This window comes from Dermacentor albipictus, chromosome 1, assembly GCF_038994185.2.
Source record: "Dermacentor albipictus isolate Rhodes 1998 colony chromosome 1, USDA_Dalb.pri_finalv2, whole genome shotgun sequence".
NCBI classification, from domain to species: Eukaryota; Metazoa; Arthropoda; class Arachnida; order Ixodida; family Ixodidae; genus Dermacentor; species Dermacentor albipictus.
Genome location: NC_091821.1, coordinates 9263707 through 9285038, shown reverse-complemented (window position 1 = coordinate 9285038; position 21332 = coordinate 9263707). Strand labels below are relative to the sequence as shown.

Here is a 21332-nt window from a genome sequence, read left to right as displayed (position 1 = left end):
TTGCCTCTGCAACGCAACATTTTGTCGAAAATTATCAATCTGCGACGCCGCAGTGCCACTCGAAGCTATAGAAGGACGAAAATCGTAGGCAAATCCGCGTATACTGCAGCCAGCAATTTATTGCTGACTTAACCGCCATGCTTGCAGATAAAGTACGCAGTATCGCCAGAGTTCCCACTAGTAACTTTCGTAGCCGACCGAGGATGATGACCTCCTTGGCGCCGACACGCGAGACCCGCTGTTTCACCTACGGCGTCGGCAGGGAATTGCTGCGGCGCCGTTGCAATGCCCCCCCCCCCCCCTCCCCCCCATCTACTTCGGATCGGGGATTCTGGCGCGTGCGAGTTTGATCGCTCGCAGAGGCAGTCTAAGTTGTTCCGGGTTCACCATCGCGCCCTTTAGCGTGTCATCAGATGCGTCGACATACGCCCATATTTCAGTTAGGCAAATGTGAGTTAGGTTAACAGCGCTCAAGGAAAAAGACGAAAAGAGAGAATGCGCAAATTTGCTGAGTGTGGTATGAGTGACCGAAGCGTTTCTTATTCCTATGATTGACACTGTCCGGGGTTTATTTATATGTATACAGAAAACAACTACCGAGGAAAAATTCTACAGCGACTACATAAACTCTGCCTGGCATCTATATATACATCATAAGGCGTGTAGAACTGCAAGCGCGACTGCTGTGAAGAAATTAGTCAGCAGCGAAAACTAGCATATTTCTCTGTTTCTCTATTTGAAACTTTTACGGCACTTGATGGCATTGTGAAGTTTAAGTCAATATCTACCGGAGCTTATCCACGTTGAAAATTTTTTCGAGGGTAATGCACTTCGAGTTACCATTTTATTCTTTCATTCATTAGTGCAACTCTGGTTTTGGCGTAATGTGAGAAATGAATGTGGCTAAGGGCCGATGTGTGGTGCTTTGTGAGAGCCGCATCCCCGTTTGGATTGTATATCCAAAGGAAGGTCATGAAAAAGCTCGGATACTTGAGAAGGCGCTTGGATAAGTCTGAGCAAGAAACCAAAATTATGGCATATGAAACCTTTATTCGGCCTTTACTAGAATACTATGCAGCTGCGTGGGATCCACACGCAAACAGAAACATTTCAATATTGGAAAAAATACAGAGAAAATCAGGTTCATTTCTAACAAATACAGTTGGCAAGCATCGCCCGCAGCTCTCTTAGATAACGCTCACCTCGAAAAGCTAGAAATTAGGCGACAACGGGAGCGAATGAAACCTCTTTATTTCCTTTACCTCGGACAATTGCAATTTTGGAAGGACACATACCTAAGTGACGCAAACCGACGGCCCACGCGGACCTATAATTTTAAACAAAGGTGACTCGCATGTAACACCAGCATATTTTGATATTGTTCTTTTCCAAGAAGTATAACTAACAGGAATTCACTTCCCACCACTGTTGTTGAATTCCCGACGGTATCGTCTTACTTAGGTGACATAGAAACCATAAGAGAGTGATCCAATGTACGTGAGCCTTGATTGCAATTTCCGAAGCACCTCTCCTGTATATTCTCTGGAACATTATGGTACAGTATGTGCACTAAGCTTCCTCTTGAGAGCTTTGCCGCTGTTTACGTATCTTCTATTGTATTCCTTTGTATGCATTCAATGCATGTGTTGGATTTGTAACCCGGTCCTGCCTAAAGTCTCGAACGCATACCGGCAGCATTGAAATAAATAAATAAATAAATAAATAAATAAATAAATAAATAAATAAATAAATAAATAAATAAACTGCGAGATTTTCGGGGTGGGATGAGCTTTCGGACCATTTAAGATAAAACGCTTGTTACATAAACTTGAGTGAAAGGCAAAATTGTCATCCACCCGAGAGTAGCTTGAAGCTATCACCTTGCTTCGGGTGGACAGGGTAATTTTCACTTTCATGAAACTTCCTGCAGCTTGAAGGTTTCCGCAATAACTGATTTGCCAGGGCACAGTATACATTATTATTATTATTATTTGTTTTGAACACATATACACATATACACAGGTATTAGGAAAGGGAAAGCGAGGGGCAGGCTGGCAACTGCCACCGGAAGGGGCACAACGCCTGCCTACTCTTCTGAAGGGAGGTGACAACATTAAAGCATACATTAAAGGCAAGTTAACATAGATAAACAAACATATTAATTAAGTATACAATAATTTTCTGATGTATCTACTTCAGTGTCGAAACGTCGCGCCTCCAGGCCTGGCGGTAGTGTGTCGTATATAGAGGAGCCAATCGCAAGTGAGCAACGTCGTATCAGGACGCCAAGGTGTTGACTTACGCATATAGTAATGGCTTATAAGCGCGCCAGCTGAAATGTTCATACTTGTAATAATTGCTGAAACGGACATGTGCAACGCGTACGTGTCGCGGGTATTATGCAAGGTGAAAAGTTGCAGTAGCCTGTGAAGAATGACGGCCACATTTATTTAAGTTATTAAGGTAATTCTGGCGTTTTATGCGCCGAAACCACGATTTCTGTATGAGACACGCCTTAGCGACTGCGGATTAATTTTGACCAACTAGGGTTCTTTAACGTGCACCCAAATGCATGGTACGCGTACGTTTCTTGCATTTCATCTCCATCGAAATGCGGTTGCCGCGGTCGGAATTAGATTCCGTGACCTCGTGCTTAGCGGTACAACGCAAAAGCCACTAAGCAACTACGGAGGGTCGGACACTGGGAGTCATTAGAGAGCTTTAGAAATAGCGTACGCCAGCGGCTTTGCGCGCTTTGCGTTTAACAAGCTGTGCGTCAGTCACTGCGCATACGCAGAGCGCGAGTTCGCTTAAGTCCTCGTGGCTGGGCCCAAACGAAACATCGCTGCCCCAAAGTGGTCTCGTTATTCGGGCAGTGGGCGAAAACTTCCCTGGAGCGTTGGAAGCCAGGACAAGCCGAGGCAAATCGAGATAATTCATGACAAGATGTTGGGATTGTGGTATATACTGCCTTTTCCTAGCCGCCAATATTTTGTGCATACTTGCTCAAGACGTGATTAAACGGTCAAGGCCGCATTAGTTGATTCGCGAAGAAAACTATGAATACAGCGTTAACAACGTAATTTTTGAGGCAAGAAGTGCACGGCAACGTCACACAGCACCGGTTACTTTTGCTAGCTTTTACAGAATTTGTGATCTGTGAGTCCAATATGTGATGGCCGCAGAAAAGAATGCCACGTGCACTCAAGATATTTATATTTCCTCAGCAGCACAATGCATCACCTATTCCAGTTTAACCACTTCAGTATTAGGTCCATTGCTCAGTGTTCCTGGGGATTTGCAGCATGTTTGGTGCGACTGCAGTCGATATTCGTCGGGCAGACAAACTCTGGAGGCTGCGTGGCATTTGTACCGTGGCTTAAGCTTGCAACTGCGGGAGATTCGTGGCCCTTGAATAAACACTGCTTGCACATTGCGCGGAACGAAAGCAGTTCTCATATTTTGTTTCTTTCAGAACTACTGGCCTTAATGAGACTTCATGAACAGTACGTGTGTGTGTGTCTATGCGTTTGTCTGGTCACCGTGTACAGTCAACCGCATAACAATACGGAACACGAAACCTGAGAAAAAGCTGAATATCTGCGCACCCTCACAACGTAGCCTAGTATTCGCGTTTACAGCCTCTACCGGTATATGTGAACAATATTGTGATGTTCGCTTTTACTGACTGCTGTTACATGCTGCTCAGAAATTGATTGTTTTCTGAGATCCCGTGGTCCGTAAACTTTCGTAGTTGACTGTACATCATATCTTGCACCCAACATCTGGAGTGGAATCCCAGGCTGTCAGCCAGGCAAACATTTCTTATTGTCTGATATATCTCTCAGTAGTATACGTATACGTATGTGCTCAGTTGTTTCTGTCAAAGGTCGATATTGTACGCCTGTAGCACTAAATTTAACGGTGTCTGAGCGTGATACACGTAATGACGATGACACGTGCCAATCTTTCTTTGATGCTCACAGTGGTCTCGAAAATGACGTAGCAAGAGTAGTTTCATGGATCGCCTGAGTCGGTGGTGATGCTAGTACCTTTAATTCTGCTCCCAGATCAGCGGTGTCTGTAACAAATCCGAGAGCTTGCCGGCGCTCCAATTGCAACGCTGCTTACTAGACGCCATTTCGATAGCGTCGGCAGAATCGTCGCGCTGGTCGGTGCGCAGCATTGAGTGCCACGCTTGAACCCAGCTCGAGTAGCCAGTGGTAAGTGACTACACGAGAACAAATAAACAAACACAAAGCCAGAACGGCGTCAACAAGGTCACCGCTTCTTTATATCGCGGTGTTTTCTTTCCTCTTTTGGCTCACTCGATGGCCGCGCGTAGACGTGCGGTCCGCTCGCCGACTTTCCGCGTCGTCGTATAAGTTGGCGTGGGTGGGTGTTTCTTTCTTGCCGACGTGCACTTCGTGCTTCCCGCCAGCACCCCACTTCTCTGGCCCACACCCCGGTGCTGTGCCTCGCTTAAAGGAGGACTGCAACCCATTTTGCAAGCTACAGAAACTCTAGCGTCGCATGCAAACGAATGACATTTTGCAAGTTTGGGAAACGCTTGCATGTTAATTTGATACTGAAGTTGTCTCGAAATGCCGAACCCAGCGTCATCGATATTATCGGGACGTTATGACAACGAGAAATTTTGCTGACATCGTGTCGCAATAACGATAGGTATAAAGGCGTTGTTCATTAAAAAAAATAAAATTAAGAAAGAACAAATAAAAAAATGTTGCGCAAGTTTGTTCTACATGGCGGCGCTCACATGAGGAGTCATCGAACGTTTCCCGACGCCTGCGAAGCGATCCAACGGAATGATTCAGCCTGTTATGGTGTTGTGACGCGTACACCTACTAGGTACCAAAACCAGTTCGTAGAAAAAAGCTTTATGGTAAATTATTTTGGACATTCTGATGCTTGCTAGTATTTTTTGAGGGGTTTGAGGGTGTGTATCTTCATTTAGGAAAACAAAAGTTGGAAAGTTTATGTCAGTACTGCTTCAATACTCTTTATTCTTTTATTAAGAAATTCCCGCAGCGCCACTAAGTGTCACTATTGCCTCAGTGGGGCTGCAAGACCGGCAGGCGCGTACATACACGCTGGTATAATGCGCATAAACGAGCTCGTTTCTTTTTTTTTTCTTTGCAGGGTCCCCAGCATGACAAGGAAATGCCGGCGGCGGTGGTGGACACTGCTGCTGGCGCTCCTCTGCCTCACGCCGTGCGTGCTCGCAGGTGAGAAACACGGCGCACACTAATCGTCATGACGCGCCTCTGGTTCTGCACTGCTCAGCACGAACTTTATGCCGTCTTTTCATTCCGCTCTGGCCTGTTATGCATGCGTTGCTGTGGAGAAGCCAAAAACAAAGCTCAATAGAAAACGTTCTCAGAAAACGCAATTCTGCTGGCGCCCCAATAGCCATCGCGCTGTTTCCTATAAGGAGAGAAATATATAAAGAGAAAAAGAGAAATAGGAGATGAACTACAGGAAGGTTAACCAGGAAAAATGTCCCTTTGACTACCCTCTAACGGAAGTGTGTGTGTGTGTGGGGGGGGGGGGGGTGAGAATGAGAAGACAAGAAAGGAAACGAAGGCGTGAGAAGGAACTGTACGTGCACTGTATCACTATATCTTCTGCCGCTGTCAGCGTCCTCAGGAGGGCTCGCTTTGAGGGTGTTCTTGCTTTACCGATACGAGCTACACGGACGTCAAACTTTCCTTCTAGAGAACGTCGTTCTCTCAGCAAGGAAGTAGGCATTCAGGTGTTCGAAGTTCTTAGGCGAGCCCTCGCTTCACGCACTGGTTCGCGTATGCATCGCGGAATTCATCCGACCAAATCAACAGGAACCGTAATCACACGAGGTTATGAAACGGCGTCACTGTGTGCGGGACACACGCCCCGTCGCGAGCCAATGTTTTCTAGCTCCCGTTCATACGCGCGAGAGCCGAAGAGAGACGGCCAAGAGCTTTCCTGGTCTATATTTAGAGAAGCGAAATCGCCTTGTTGCCAACAATAGGAGAAAAGATTGAGTAATTCCTTCAGCGCAACACCACGCGGTGTCGCGGTGTCCAGCTTTTGTTCTTGCTCGCGTGCGCCCCTGCAGCTATAGCGCCAGGAGGCGAAAACGAAAACAAGAAGAAAGAGATAGAGAGAAAGAAAGTAAGAGAGGTTCAGTAACTGAAACGTGGTTGCGTTGCAGTACGGCACGAGAGAGAGAGCGCGGGTACCGGGTACGGACTTACAGCGCGAACGGGAACGGGCGGATAGTGTCCCAGTCGGGAAACAATCGATGCGACGCGTAATTATGCCGCGCAACGGTGTCGTGCTGGGCGGCTTCTAAGGCCCGTCTCTCTTATGCCTTTCCGGTTTGTCGACCGCTGATCCGGCGACAGCCGGCAGGGGGACCGTTGCGGGACGCGATTAGCCTCCCGACGAAATGAGCGACGGCGGCGCCTCCCACGCGTCAGAGACGGCGGTGCAGTTTTGCGCCGATGCTTCCGGCAACAGCCGCGCGACGCCCGCCACATGGAGGAGGTGGATCCCAAGGAAAAGATGAAAGCACCGGGCGAGTTTGCGCAAGCAAACCCCAGAGACAAAGAAGACGCCCGCACTCGTCGCCGGAGTCAAACGGCGGGAGCAACGCCGGAGAGGAGGGCCCGCCCTGGCGGGGACAATGAGGAAGCCTTTGTTCCGAGCGAAGAAACCCCATCCCTCCCGCGTCGCGCACTTCCTCGTGCGACTCTTCCACTCGTTAAGATGCCGCTCAGACACCTTGCATGGGCGCGCGCGACGGTCGTGCCGTATGCGGGGCTCTCCCTTCCCGCACGGCGCGCGGCCGGCCGGTCTTTGGCCGCGCCGGCCGGAGAAGGTCGTTTCGCTCGGCGCAGCGATGGAAGTATGCGCGTCTCACGCTCGCAACGGGACCCGCATCCGGCCACAGATGAGGCGGGGGAGTGGAAAACGATGTCTGCATTCCGCGCTCTCTCGACCACGACTGTACACGAGAAACCTCGACCGTCCATACCGGTGCGGTACATGCCCGAGTCGCCGGGTACATCCCGTATAGTGCCGTCTCTGACTCGGACACAATTTACCAGTTCAGAGCCTTGGTCGAGTTGATAATTGACGGTAACAGGGGGACGAAGACGAAACAAGGGGAACACAAGCAAAACTATGTTTGGGTTGCGGTGTTCTGTTCACGTCGGCCGCGTTGGGCTCACTGTGGTAAGGTGGACAGGAAAAGTACACAGTAGCACGTGTCGGGCCAACGCTCCCACTTCTCTTTTTTGGCGACGCTTTGACATTGTTGAACGCCGCTGCTGCTGTCAACGCTCAGTGCAGTGCATGTGACAGGATGTTTGGCAATACAGGTGCTAAACAACCCACTGACCAACGCTTAGGATATGTTGCGCAGTCTGAATAGGCCTGACACGTTTGCATAGGTCTGGTAAACTCATCTTTCGTGGTGATAGCTATTCGAAAGATTCGCAAATGGGTCTTGTCGTTGTGGCTTTCTTCAGTAGGCTAACCTGTCATTATGCTGATGCGGGGCAAAAAATTCCGGCGGAAACCAACGCAGGATGACTGTCAACGTCATGCTATTCGCACTGAAGCAATGCAGCGACACGCCGTAGTGCCGCCACCGAAACGCGTCATGTACTAGGCGTGCACTGCAGTCGGGCTCCTCTATCGCGCTTCCCTCTGGACACGTTGCGCCAACGAGAGGCGCCGCTGCGAAGTGCCGTACGTAACTTGTGTCTAACTATATATGACGCGGGCTCGATTTCTCCCAGCACCGGAGACAATCTAAAGAACTTTTTTTTTCTCATTAAAGAGTGACACTTATGCAATAGCACATACCTGCCCTGCAGTGACCCAAGCTGGCGCCAAAGACGTTCATTGAAGAGCGGCACATCTCAAGCGACCCAACTTGGCGTGAATGGTGCTCCTTACCCGATGCTTTACCCATTAAAGACTACTCAGTCACCCAAGTTGGCATGGAAAGGTTAGATACGGACAGACAGACCTACCGCAAACTGGGTGACGTACTCAAATAATGCTAACCGCACTAAAATTCCAGATCCCATGCAGTGTGCGCATCGGTGTGAGCGAAACTTTGAGCCGCTATCTCTATTTATCCGCTACTCTCGCCATCGGCGGGCTCGGGAACAACAGCTCCGCGTGTCGCAATTTTGCCGCTCCGGCCACCAGTCACTTGCGCTAATCTTTTTCCGCTGGGACTGTACGTGTGCATACAACATACGCACACTTACACTGTGACAGATGGTCGTGGTCTGTGTCCCGGAGGATAACTAAGAACGTCTTCGTTGCAAGCCAACCACTACACCAGTGCTGCTCCAAGGACCAAGTACATGGCGAAGCTCAAAGGAACTGCTACGTAAAGCCGCGAGAAAGAGAATGGAAACCACGGCATTCGCAAAAAAATAAAAATAAAAATAAAAAGGTCTTGTAGCACATCTTTGCAACGTACCCATATATACATTGCATTCGTCGAGCACACGCACATAGGCTGTAGCATGTGGTTTCAGCCGGCGTGCCCGAACATTGATGAAAAAAAAAAGAAAAGAAAGGAAAGAAAGAAATAAGTTCGCGGCACCAATGGTCTCCAAATGTTGCTCGTGACCAAACATTTAAAGGAATTTCAGAATGCCCTTGACATTGCAAATCACATGACACCGTACTGGATGGCCAGTTTGTGATGCCCTTTGGTAGTAGTAAGGACACAGTTAAGGCAGTTAACGATGGATTTTCAGCCGCTTGCCACTACACCGCAAGTGAACGAAGCATCCCTTCACAGAGCAGTGCACGAAAACATAATTGCACGGCTTATTGCACTAGAGCCGTCGGCGCCTCTCTCTTCTCCCATATTACAAAAAAAAAGAGGAACAAAAAGTATCTGTCAAGCTTCGCCTCTGGCTGCACATCACCTGACCTGCCGAATTTCTTGTCCTGATGCAAGTATATCAGTTTTAGAATATTTGAAATTCCGAATACGATTTTCTTTCGAACCAAATTATTCGATTCGCGACTGATATTTGGTTTCGAACTTTCGATTCTTGCCGAACGTGCGTGGCTACTAAGAATATTTGAGCCCACCTGTAATCTTGGCCTCTTCAAGTACTTGCTGTAAGCTTGTGCAAGCATTCACTTTTTACTCATTGGCAAGCGTCTTGTAGTCTAACGCGGACCTGAAATGTTGTTGCAAGAAATCAGATATTTTTGTATACTACGCTGCCGCCCGATGTTTAGTTTCTATCCTTTTTTGCTTTCAGAAGCAGGAATATATGTTCGGCATTTGTTTCGAAATTGGAAGCCAAAACATTTTCGAATACTCGCATTTGATTCGATTGCTATATTTCACCATTCCTACATGCCTGTTGGTCTGCTGAAGGGGAGGTGACTGTTTCCGCATCTTGCCCGTGCACTAGCCGGCGAGCCAAAGGTAGGATTTGAAGACAATGGCGAATCTCGCTTGCGCGGACCAACTTTACGAATTGGGCCTCCGATTAGGTATGAGGCCAGCTCGAGCTTGTTGCGCGCTTTTAACGAGACAGAGTAAAGATAGATTTTGTTCCATCGGACTCTACGCAGGGTTCTCTACGCATTGTCCACCACGTGGTCGAACCAGCTTGAAGCCGCGATATATCGTTATTATTCTGACAACCGAACTGCTGCGCGACACTACGGCGGAGTCCATGCATGCATACAGGCGGAAATAAAAAAAAAAATGAACAGGCGGAAATCACTAAAGCTAAAGAGATAAGGAGGTACAGCAAACGAAATCGCTCGTAATTCACAGAATCTCCGCGAGGCTTCGTTCTTTTCAGTTCTATTTTAATTGTCTTTCCTCAAGGACATACGTGGGCAACGCATAAGTGTGAATCAGAATTTCAAGTAATGGTGAAGTCATCCTTTTATATATAAGAAAAGATCCTCTTCAATAGCCTTTCCGGATGGACTCTCACGGAAGGAGCTCTCTCCAGGGGCGTGAGTCGTCGCTCGGCCGCCGGCGTTCGTTCACAGATGGCTGGCCTCAAGGAGGGCCTTGCGAAGACAACGCTCGCGGCCGATTGACTTCTCGCGACGGCACAAAAGTCGGCGGAGGAAGCACGCATAGTTCCCGGTTTCGCAACAGCGCCGACGCCGGTGACGACGACTCTTCTCAGCGCTCAGTCAACGCCGACCGCGGCTTTCTGGGAAGCCTTTTCGAGAAGCTTCCTGTCCTTTGAGGCATGTCCGCGTGCGGTTGGAACGGAAGGTCCTGCTGTTGCGTTTGTCTCGAAGGTAACCCTCGGCGTGTGGACGCATGATGGTGCGCTCGGCTCTGTCGAAGCGTCGCTAATGCAGCTGCGCGCAGTGGAGCGAATGACGGGCAGCAGCACCAGCCTTCGAAATCTGCACGCAAGAAAACGACGACGCAGCAGGAAGGCAAAAGAAAAAAAAAGGGGGAGGAGAAAGCACGTGCTCTGCAAGAAAACGCGCGCTAAACGATGAAGGCGCGTGGTACTGTGGGGGAAACCAATATGAATAAAAAGAAAAGAAGAGAGTGAGAGAGAGAGAGGAAAACAAGTACAAAATTATTCTAGCCATTTACCGACAATTCTTTGTTTGTAGCGTTCGCGAAAAGAGGCGTGTGACCACCATTATTTCCTCCCAATGCCACTGAGCGACCGTATATTAAGCAACACTACAATATGAACCACAGACACGTGGCCTTCAACGCACTGGCTCATGGGTGACCATGGTCAGTGTAGGTCAACTTTACCATTATTTCTTGCTGCTAGGAGACGCGAACGAGCGACTTAAAACTCAAGCGGCTTGCTTAAAAGGCCCAAACTAAAAGATAAGAATACAAACAAAACAGAACGGCGGTGATACTTTGCACGTGCATGTAATGCCACTCATGTAGCGAGTAGTTATTTTCTGTTCGAGACGCCAGCTCGTTCTGTTCGTACTATTGTTAGGGGACGACGACGAAGTGTTTTTTGATACAGCTCTGTTCTTCCTAGCTCCGGTTTATTTCTGTGAAAATCAAAGTTCGTCCGCTGGTCCTCGCTCCCTGCTCTGTCGTGATGGAAGTGGACCACCCCGCATGTCTGCCGGCGCCGGTGGCATGTAAGAGTTGGGGTCGTGCATGAAATAAGTGGTAGCTGGCCCATGCCGTCGTCCGACTCATCCACGCTGAGGACGTTGTTGAAGGGAGGGACTTGTTCTCATCGAGAACGAGGAATATGGGATTTATTTACAATATCTACATGACGGGTAGAGAACGTTACATTTCATCAGTCTTGCATGACTGAAAAAGAAAGCACACCAAACAGCCGGAAACGAGAGAGAGAGAGAGAGAGAGAGAGAGAGAGAGAGAGAGAGAGAGAGAGATAGAGATGAATATAGGAAGGCAGGGACGTTAACCAATCAAGGGTCTGGTTGGCCACCCTACGCTGGGGGAAGGGAGAAGGGGAAGAGAGAGAAGGGAGAGAGAAGGCGTAGATACGTGTACGGACAGTACTTGAGTTAAAACCGCTCTCGCAAACCAGACGTTCTGAGAAAGCACAAAAGTGCCTTCACTGCCTTCTGAGCCGATGATCGGTGGGGACGGTGCTCTAGTACTGTCTGTTCACTCAGAGGACGATCATCGAATTTCCTGAATGTGTTTGACAAAGATTGTCTTTGTGCTTGAAATTTAGGACAATGGCACAATAAGTGGTCAATGTTCTCCTCGCATTCGCAGACATCACATGTAGGACTAACATTAATTCCAATAAGTGCTGAGTAGGCATTCGTGAAGGCCACTTCAAGCCACAACCGACACAGAAGAGACGCTTCGCGTCGGTGCAGACCGGCCGGAGGTCTGAGTTGAAGCGACGAGTTTAGTCTGTACAGTCTTGTGCGCCTTGTATGTGCGATATCCCACTCTGCTAAGGCGATCTTGTGAGCTAGATTGCGAAGTTGTCTCGCGGCGTCGGTCCTTGAAAGAGGAATGGGGACGCAGCGGTCTTCTTGGTTTGACATCCGAGCTGCCTTTTCTGCCTCATCATTTCCAATGATACCGCAATGACCTGGTATCCACTGAGAAGATATATAATGGCCTTTTTCTCGTAAGTGATGGACAAGTTCCTCGATTTCGCACGTGAGCTGATCGGGAGTTCCATGACGGAGAAACGACTGCACACATTGCAAGGCCGGCCTTGAATCGCAGAAGACTGCCCATTTTCTAGCACTTTCAGCACTTATGACACGAAGCGCGTCGCGGAGAGCCGCGAGCTCTACAGCTGTAGACGTAGTGACATAGGAAGCCTTGAACCGCTGGGTTATTCTCCTTGTTGGTAGAACTACAGCGCCACCGGAACTGGTTGATGTAGTTGATCCATCAGTATAGATGTGTGTGCAGTCGCTGTATTTCTCGTACAAAAGAAGTAAGGTTAGTTGCTTGAGTGCTGATGACGGCAAGTCCGACTTTTTCTGTAGTCCTGGGATTGTAAGGTTTACTTGAGTACGGCGCACGCACCATGGAGGAATGAAAGGTCTTGCCGCAGGTGTGTAACCTGACCTGAGAGAAGTAGCACGGTGCGCGAGGACAGTCGCACTGAATGTCAAGTGGGGCCTATCTACTGGGAGTCTTGCAGAGGTGGTGGGTAGGGGTTCGGGCGAAGTGTATTATGTGCACACGTATTGTTTCAATGCTAATGTGCGTTCTAAGAGTGGAATCTTGATTGACTGCAATACCTTCAGTCGTTGACGCACTCCGCAGTAGGCCAAGGCATATCTTGAGGGCTTGGACTTGGATGCTTTGGATTATATTCAGGTTAGTTCTGCAGGTGTTGGACATGGCCGGTAGGCTGTACCACAGGAATCCAATAAAGAGGACCCTGTAAAGTTGCAGCATAGATTGTATTGGCACTCCCCAGGTCTTTCCTGCCAGGAACTTAAACATATGGAAAATTCCTGCCAGGCGTTTTCTCACATAATTCACATGAGGGCTCCAGGAGAGATTTCTGTCAATGAACGCCCCCAAAAATCTGTGACTCGTGCTGTACGAGATCAATCGTCCGTCGACGGATATCACGTATGGAGACATCAATTTCCTGGTAAACGCCACCACTGCACACTTTTCATATGACATATGAAGTCCTTGTTCTCGAAGGTAGGATGATGTTAAAGTGGCTGCCTTCTGAATCCGCGTGCGAAGCTGCAGTTGCGTCACAGCCGACGTCCAAATGCAAATGCCGTCGGTATAGATGGAGAGCCTAACGGTGCATGGCAGGATGTCGGCGAGTCCAATGAGTGTTAGACTGAAGAGCGTTGGGCTCAGTGCTCCGCGCTGAGGCACCCCATGGTTACTGTAATGCTGAGAGGTCGGGCCATCCTCGGTAAGTACAAAAAATGATCTCTTGTGTAGATAGTTACTTATCCAGAAATAGACCTTGCCGCCAAGTCCTACTGCCTCTAACGCATTGAAAATCGCTTCGTGCGTTTACGTTATCGTATGCTCCTTTACCATCCAAAAACAGGGCAGCAGATAGTCTTTTGCAGGACTTCTGGTGCTCGACGTACCCTCTGTCCTCCCTAGATCCCTAGGTGAGTGAAAACTGCCGTTCAACCTTCCTCCAATGGGAACGTCCAAAGTCATCGTAGTCGACCCGCCTTTGAGGGGGAGGGTTCACACACTCACTTCTGCACTTTGGTTTCACTGAACACACCGAAGTGAGAGGGTTCTCGTAGAAAGGGGTTGATACGCTTGACCCAAGCAGGCGCCTCTTGATTTCAGAGCTGACCCCGCAGTTAGACGCGGCATCTGTCCATTGACTGTGATGATTTCTGGGGCCCGTGAGAAAGCACCGCAAAACACCCTTTTCCAGGAGTCCTTGCTCCAAGTAGACCGTGAAGGCGACAGCGAACTAACTAACAATACTCGGTCCGCTGAACGTGGCTAGACTTGCCGGCGCCACTGGGCTGCCCAAGGAGGCGCATTGTTGGCTTTACAAAGCGAGTCGTCGCAGCGAGCCAGGAAGAGTTCGAAGGTCGCTGCTCCGAAGATCGCTACCCCCGCAGGTCGATCGAAACGACTGCAGCAGGCTGTGAAAGATTTGCAGTTCAGTACCCCTTCAGGCCTATCGTAACATGCGTCAGCGGCGGCCGCCTTCAGGAAGCGGATAGGTCAGCAGAGCGACAGCGACAGCGAGGACACCCATGTTTATTCTCTCAGCAGTGAGGACACTTCTGATGATGACTTCCAGCTTGTGCAGAGCCGCAGAGTGAAGAGAAGGAACACCAGGACGTCTTCATCGTCAAGCACGCAAACAGTAAGACACACGCAGAGGCCGGACGCCAGTACCGTCATATTTGTGCCCCTGCTTCCCACCGTCAACATGAAGCTACTTAACAGACAATCTGTGTCTGTTAACAGACAATCTTCTCAACTGCCGCATTCGTCGTTCCAGCTAAGCAGGTTGCAGTTAGATTCAAATTGTCACACATGACTACACCTACGTCGGCAGAACTTGCAGCTCCCCATGTCACTATGACGTACGTCACCGAAGCGCCAACAGAGAAATGGGTCGTATTTGGTGATTCTAAGGCAACTCTTGACAGTATGAAGTCTGCATTACATCACAGAACTTACGAGCAGATTATATCTGAGATCAGGAAAGTGCAGCACCATGCTCTGGAAAGAGGGCACAACATTATATTTCAATGGATTCCTGCTCACTGTGGCATCGTCGGCAACAACCTAGCTGATGAAAAGGCTGCCCGGTCTGCCCACGAAGATACCCAGACACGTCAAACACCTTTGGCGAGGTCGGACGCTGCCAGGGAACTTCGCCTACTTGCAGGCAAAGAGTCACAAGATATCTGGAGTTGAAGTGTCTTCAATGGCCGATAACATAAACTGGACCCCACGCTACGGCTACAACTGCCATCTAGCCTTTCCCGCGGCGAAACAACCTTGCTTCGCCGCTTGTGGCTGGGAGTGGCGTTCACGAACGCATAATCCTATCGTTTGGGAATGGCCGAGAGCCCGACGTGCAACTCCTGTGGGTGCGAGCAAACCATCGAGCACCTATTGTGTACCTGCCATCGCTACGATGTACAACGCCTCTCGCTGCGGGAAACTTTACACCGACTGGACTGAAGACCATTCACCGAGTGAAAGATACTCGGACCGTGGCCACACCCGTCACTGGCACGTAGAGCGATTCGTGCACTAGTAGAATACTTGAAGTGCACCGGCTTGAGAGGCCGTTTGTAGTGTCCCTGTGCATCCTCCCACACGCACTCAGTACTTACTCGCTCCCTTTTTTCCTATTTATATACCCCTTCCACCCCCCCCCCCCCCCCCCCCGGTGTAGGGTAGCAAAGCGGGTTCTCTTCTGGTTGACCTCCCCTGCCTTTCCTGTCCTTGCTTTCTCTCTCTCTCTCTCTCTTTATTGTTAGGTGTAACAAGATTCTGAGTTGAGAACAGTATGTGGATTTCTATGGTACCTTCAAATGTGGAATCCTGGCAATAGATAATCGTACATAACCTCCACAACGCAATGTTTATTCAGCAGACGAGTACGTTATGCTGAACCACAGTAGTTGGGAGCCCGCACTCCCCAGTATGTAGATAAAAGCTAACGAGACAAGAACTTACTGGACAAAAAGCCATAATTTATTTAGTGTTGCTTGCTGTTAGGCTAGTTGGTGCATGTCGAACAATAATGAATTTATCCCTAAAAACCCGATCACAGGGAGGGCAAAACATAAAGACAGGAAAGTTCTCGTCCTGTCCTTATGTCCTACCCTCTGTGTGACCGTCCTTTTGGCGCTAAATTTATGATTGTTCATCGTCTATTTGTCACAAAAATCTCCTGAGGCGGTGACCATAAGGAGTGAAAATGGCTAGTGATGGCATATTGAAGAGCCGACGATGGCCTCGAGAAGATTTCTTCGTTCGCCAGAGCTCTACGCAGCCACAGGGTGTTAATGCGTACACCTATATGGCACAACGATCAGATTCGCGGCGTTTCCGTTATGCATGGCCCGTCAGACTTACGATGATGTCGAACGTTAATGTTGGAAGTGCTCCGGACTGGCTGAGCGCGCAGATCTGGTTGAGCTACATCAGCGTCGAGTCGCTCTACGTGCTGGTGTAGATACACATGGTGTTCTCATGACAACGCTAGATTTTCAGTACAGGAGGTGTTGCTGGATTGATTTGAGGAAATCGCACGAGGGATACTGGTTGGCTGATGAGATATCGTGCGCTGGATGACTCGCAGTCTACCGGCTTGTATCCTTGTATGGCGTCGTTGTGCGGGTTGTCTTGTTCGCACGTCGCGCGCGGTGTTTGTCATTAAGAGAGCCCTGAACGACGTGCCTATGTATGATTTAGCTTGATTTAACTCCCACCAAAGATGGCGCTTGGAAGGAGTAGTTTTCATAAAGTCAAGCAACTCTAGGTCCGTATGCAATGGGCCCTGTACTTGGGCTAGTTGGTTGTAAGGCATTTTATGACTTTAGCGCTAAAACGCCGTCGCGACACGGAGAAAAATAGAACCTTAACTAGAGCGCGCGCTGGTGGTGTTGTGGTTTCGTTCTCTGCGTCCTGTCTGTGTTTTAACTCAGCAGTTCTAAAGTGCTAGGTACGCATAGCCGCCAATAACATCATCACCACCCCTATCCTTTCATCATTTATTTCGAGGCGACGATGAAACGCCACAATTTTCTTCGTGACAGGCGTAGACAAAATTGCCGCACTCAAAAGAAAAAGAAAATATTGCTGGCCAAACGTGTCGCGACGTCCGAATTTGCCTAATCTCGATATGTCACCTGCGTGGAGAAGGTAGCGAGTAAGAGAGAGAGAGAGAGAAAGAGAGATAAGATAATGCAGACAAAGACAGGGAGCTTAACCAGATGTAGTTCCAGTTGGCTACCCTGCGCAGGGGGAACGGCTAAGAGGGATAAAAAGAGAAACAGAGTGGAAGGGGGAGATAAAGGGAAAGAGAGACAAGCACGAACAAAGCGCGTACACTACAGAGTGGTAGGGGGCGGCATTCTTAGAGTCTGTCCTGAAGCCCCGTAGACCGCAGGAACCTTAATAACGCGAGTAAGGCCTTCAACGCGGATGTTCTTTCGGAGCATTGGCCTAAAGCTTTTAGTTATGATAGTGGACGATTGTCCAACTGGTCCAGTACTCTGCACATCACTTGTCTCTGAGCACTATATCGCGGGCAGACACAGATAATATGTGCGAGCGTCTCATCGATGTTGCATGTGTCGCACGTGGGGCTGTTGGCCATTCCAATGAGGAAAGCATATGAGCTCGTAAAGGCAACGCCTAGGCAGAGACGGTAGAGCATGGTCTGTTCACGTCGTGGTAACCCAGTCGGGAGGTGCATCCGTATGTCCGGAGTCAACGAACGCAACCGACACATGGTGAAAACATTTGAGTCCCACAGGGGCAAAGTACAATCACGGGACATCAATCGCAGCCCAGCCGCAGCGTCTGTTCGCGAAGCGGAATGAAGACTCGTTGACCACTTTCATGTGCAGATCGGGCGGCTTCGTCGGCGGGGTCATTCCCGCTCATGTTACAATGTACTAAATGCCACTGAAATATTATGTCGTGTCCCTTCTCATGGCTTTGATGATATATGTGCCGAATTTCTGAGGCCAGTTGTTCATTGGGTCCATGGCGCATTGGGCTTGGTATGCACTGAAGGGCTGCCTTGCATGGAGTCACTAAAGACGGTCCATTGTTGCGGTGGCTTCTGCTTAATAAAATCAAGTGCAGCACGGAGCGCCGCGAGTTCTGCACCCGTCGATGTGGCCACACATGAAGTTCTTAATTTGATTTCCTCAGATTTTGCCGGGATGATGACTGCAGCAGCAGAGCTGTTGAGTTTTACTGAACCATCTGTGTATACATGTTGCCGAAATCTGTGCACGTTGTGAATGTGCTCTAAAGTTGCTTGTTTCAAAGCTGGCAATGGCGCTCCAGCTTTCTTTCTGATTCCTGGAATTGTCAGTTGCACTTGCGGCCGGTGCAGACACCACAATGGATCTGATAATCGTGCAGCGGGCGTAAATTCCGACGGCAAGTAGGACTGATGTCTTGCAATAGTTTTGGCAAAAGTTGAAAGTGGCCTTTTTGCTCCCAAGCAAGCAAGATGATGGGAGGTAATTCGAGTCACGTGTCGGATGCGTGCTCTCAGGATATCTGTATCAATGTAGACTGTCAAAGGAGCCTCTCTGGTCATGGCCACTGTCGCAATCGATGACGTAGTTTTGGGGAGACCGAGACAAGTCCTGAGTGCTTGGGCTTGCACGCTCCTTGCGGATATTCGTAGTGCAAGTATTTCCTAGTACAGGTAAGCTGTACCGTAGGAAGCCCCAAAACAGTGCTTTATATAGCTCCAACATTGACGGTACTGTTGCCCCCCAGGACTTCCCGCCGATAAACGCAAGAAGGTCCACAATGTCGGCCAAACGCTTTGTCATGTACGAGATGTGAGGGATCCAAGACAAGTCTCTATCAATGATGACGCCAAGAAAAAGAGTAAGAAGTGTGCGAATGGACAACGATAAGAATACGGACCGATCTTGTTTTACAGTTAGAATCACATTCAGTGGGGTACGTGACTGATATTGAGTACGATCGAATGCATGGTGGCCAGGCACGTACCCAGGATTTTTTTTCGGGGGGGGGGCCCACCACATCCATCATCATCATCATCATCATCATCATCATCATCATCATCATCATCATCATCATCATCATCATCCTGTTTTATGTCCACTGCAGGACGAAGGCCTCTCCCTGCGATCTCCATTTGCCCCTGTCCTGCGCCAACCGATTCCAACTAGCGCCCGCGAATTTCCTAATTTCATCGCTCCACTTAGTGTTTTGTCGTCCTCGATTGCGTTTTCCTTCTCTTGGTACCCATTCTGTAAGCCTAATGGTCCAACGGTTATCTAACCACCCGCCGTGGTTGCTCAGTGGCTATGGTGTTGGGCTGCTGAGCACGAGGTCGCGGGATCGAATCCCGGCCACGGCGGCCGCATTTCGATGGGGGCGAAATGCGAAAACACCCGTGTGCTTATATTTAGGTGCACGTTAAAGAACCTCAGGTGGTCAAAATTTCCGGAGTCCTCCACAACGGCGTGCCTCATAATCAGAAAGTGGTTTTGGCACGTAAAACCCCAAATATTATTATCTAACCGGCGCATTACATGACCTGCCCAGCTACATTTTGTCCTCTTGATGTCAATTAGAATATCGTCTATACCCGTTCGCTCTCTGATCCAAACCGCTCTCTTTCTCTCTCTTATAACGTTATGCCTAGCAATCTTCGTTCGATCGCTCTTTGCGCGGTCCTTAACTCATTCTCAAGTCTCTGCCCCATATGTCAGCACTGGCAAAATGCACTGATTGCACACCTTACTTTTCAATAATAATGGTAAGCTTCCAGTCAGGAGCTGGCAATGTCTGCCGTATGCGATCCGACCTATTTTTATTCTTCTGTGAATTTCCTTCGCATGATCAGGGTTCCCTGTGATTAATTGACCTAGGTAAACGTACTCCTTCACAGTCTCCAGTGGCCGACTGGCGATCCTGATCTCTTGTTCCTTTGCCCGGCTATTTATCATTATCGTCATCTTCTGCATATTAATATTCAACCCCACTCTTACACTCTCTCTGTTAAGGTCTCCAATCATTTGTTGTAACTCGTCTGCATTGTTGTTAAATAGAACAATGTCATCGGCAAACCGAAGGTTGCTGAGATATTTGCCGTCGATCTTTACTCCTAAGCCTTCCCAGTTTAATAGCTTGACTTCTTCTAAGCACGCAGTGAATAGCTTTGGAGAAATTGTGTCTCCCTGTCTGACCCATTTCCCTATAGGTATCTCCCTGCTCTTCTTGTGTAGAATTAAGGTAGCTGTAGAACCTCTGTATATATTCTTACGCGAAGGACGAGCCAGTAATACGAGAAACTATTTGCAGATTATATTTACAACAACGGTTGCAGCGCTGACCGGTTATATTCACAGCGCGAGCCCAGTTCGTTCTTCCTCCTCTTTTCTGGAGTGATGGCACCCACGCACCTCGTTCAAACAAACAAATACCACACGCATGTAGCAATATTTTTCAAGCTTTTTACGTAAGCCTTCTGTAGTCCTTGATTACGTAGTGCCTCTAGACTGCTGGTATCTCTACTGAATCAAATGCATTTTCGTAATCTATATAAGCCACATAGAGAGGCTTATTGTACTGTGCAGATTTCGCGATAACCTGATTGATGACATAGATGTGATCCATTGTAAGGTATCTCTTCCTGAAGCCAGCCTGTTCCCTTGGTTGACAAAATCCAGTGTTGCCCTTATTCTATTGGAGATAATTTTGGTAAATATCTTATATAATACTGGGAGCAAGTTAATGGTCCTATAATTTTTCAATTCTTTAACGTCTCCTTTTTTGTGGATTAGTATAATGTCTGCATTCTTCCAGTTTTCTCGGACCCTTTCAGTCGATATACACTTCGTATAAAGAGCAGCCAGTTTTCTAAGCATTATGTCTCCTCCATCTTTGATTAAATGGACTGTTATTCCACCTTCTTCTCCCGCTCTTCATCGTTTCATGTCTTGCAGCGCCCTTCTCACCTCATCGCTAGTTATAGGAGAGTTTCTGTATCCTGTTCATTACTGTTTCTAAGTGAGGTATCGTGACTCCTCTGGGTACCGTATACAGGTCAGCTTAGAATTTTTCCGCTGCTTTTACTGTATCTTCGAGATTGCTTATGATATTATCCCTCTTATCTTTTAGTGCATACATCATGGTTTGTCCTATGCCAGGTTTATTTTTTACTGATTTCAGGCTGCGTTCATTTTTTTACGGCTTCCTCAGTCTTTCACATGTTATAGTTTCGAATATCAGTTATTTTCGCCTTGTGGATCAGTTTTGACAGCTCCGCGAATTGCGTAACGCTGTGCGGCCGCCATTCCCATACAACCGCATAGAGCGCAGGACTCTGCGATTCTAGACGTACTGCGCTCACCGAGAAAGTTTAGAAAAACACCCACATAAGCACAGCAGAGAAGTGGCTACGTGATGCGGTTCGACCGATAACTGTAGAAGCGTCATTCAAAGCAAGTAATTATTCTCCACTTCCGGCGGCGTTTTCTCTACTTCCTTTTTAAATAAAAAGATGTTGATCCATAAATATTCTCATAAACAACGGTTAACATCTTTATTATTCGCTTTTGCTTGCAGTTTGGTTGTTGCGTTGGCTCTCTCCCTTAGTAGATCGCTTAATTTC

The 21332-nt window shown here is 48.4% G+C and overlaps 1 protein-coding gene across 4 annotated transcripts in view; it reads left to right on the top strand.

Annotated features, from left to right (window-relative positions):
• The window catches only part of Cad99C (cadherin 99C), a 213135-nt gene that overhangs the window by 128924 nt on the left and 62879 nt on the right, over window positions 1–21332 (top strand). For all 4 annotated transcript variants that reach the window (XM_070538905.1, XM_070538899.1, XM_070538913.1 and 1 more), the window contains one exon: window positions 5161–5246. In XM_070538905.1, coding sequence (XP_070395006.1) covers window positions 5171–5246 — 76 coding nt within the window. In that variant the 5' untranslated portion in view covers window positions 5161–5170. The remainder of the gene's footprint in view (window positions 1–5160; window positions 5247–21332) is intronic.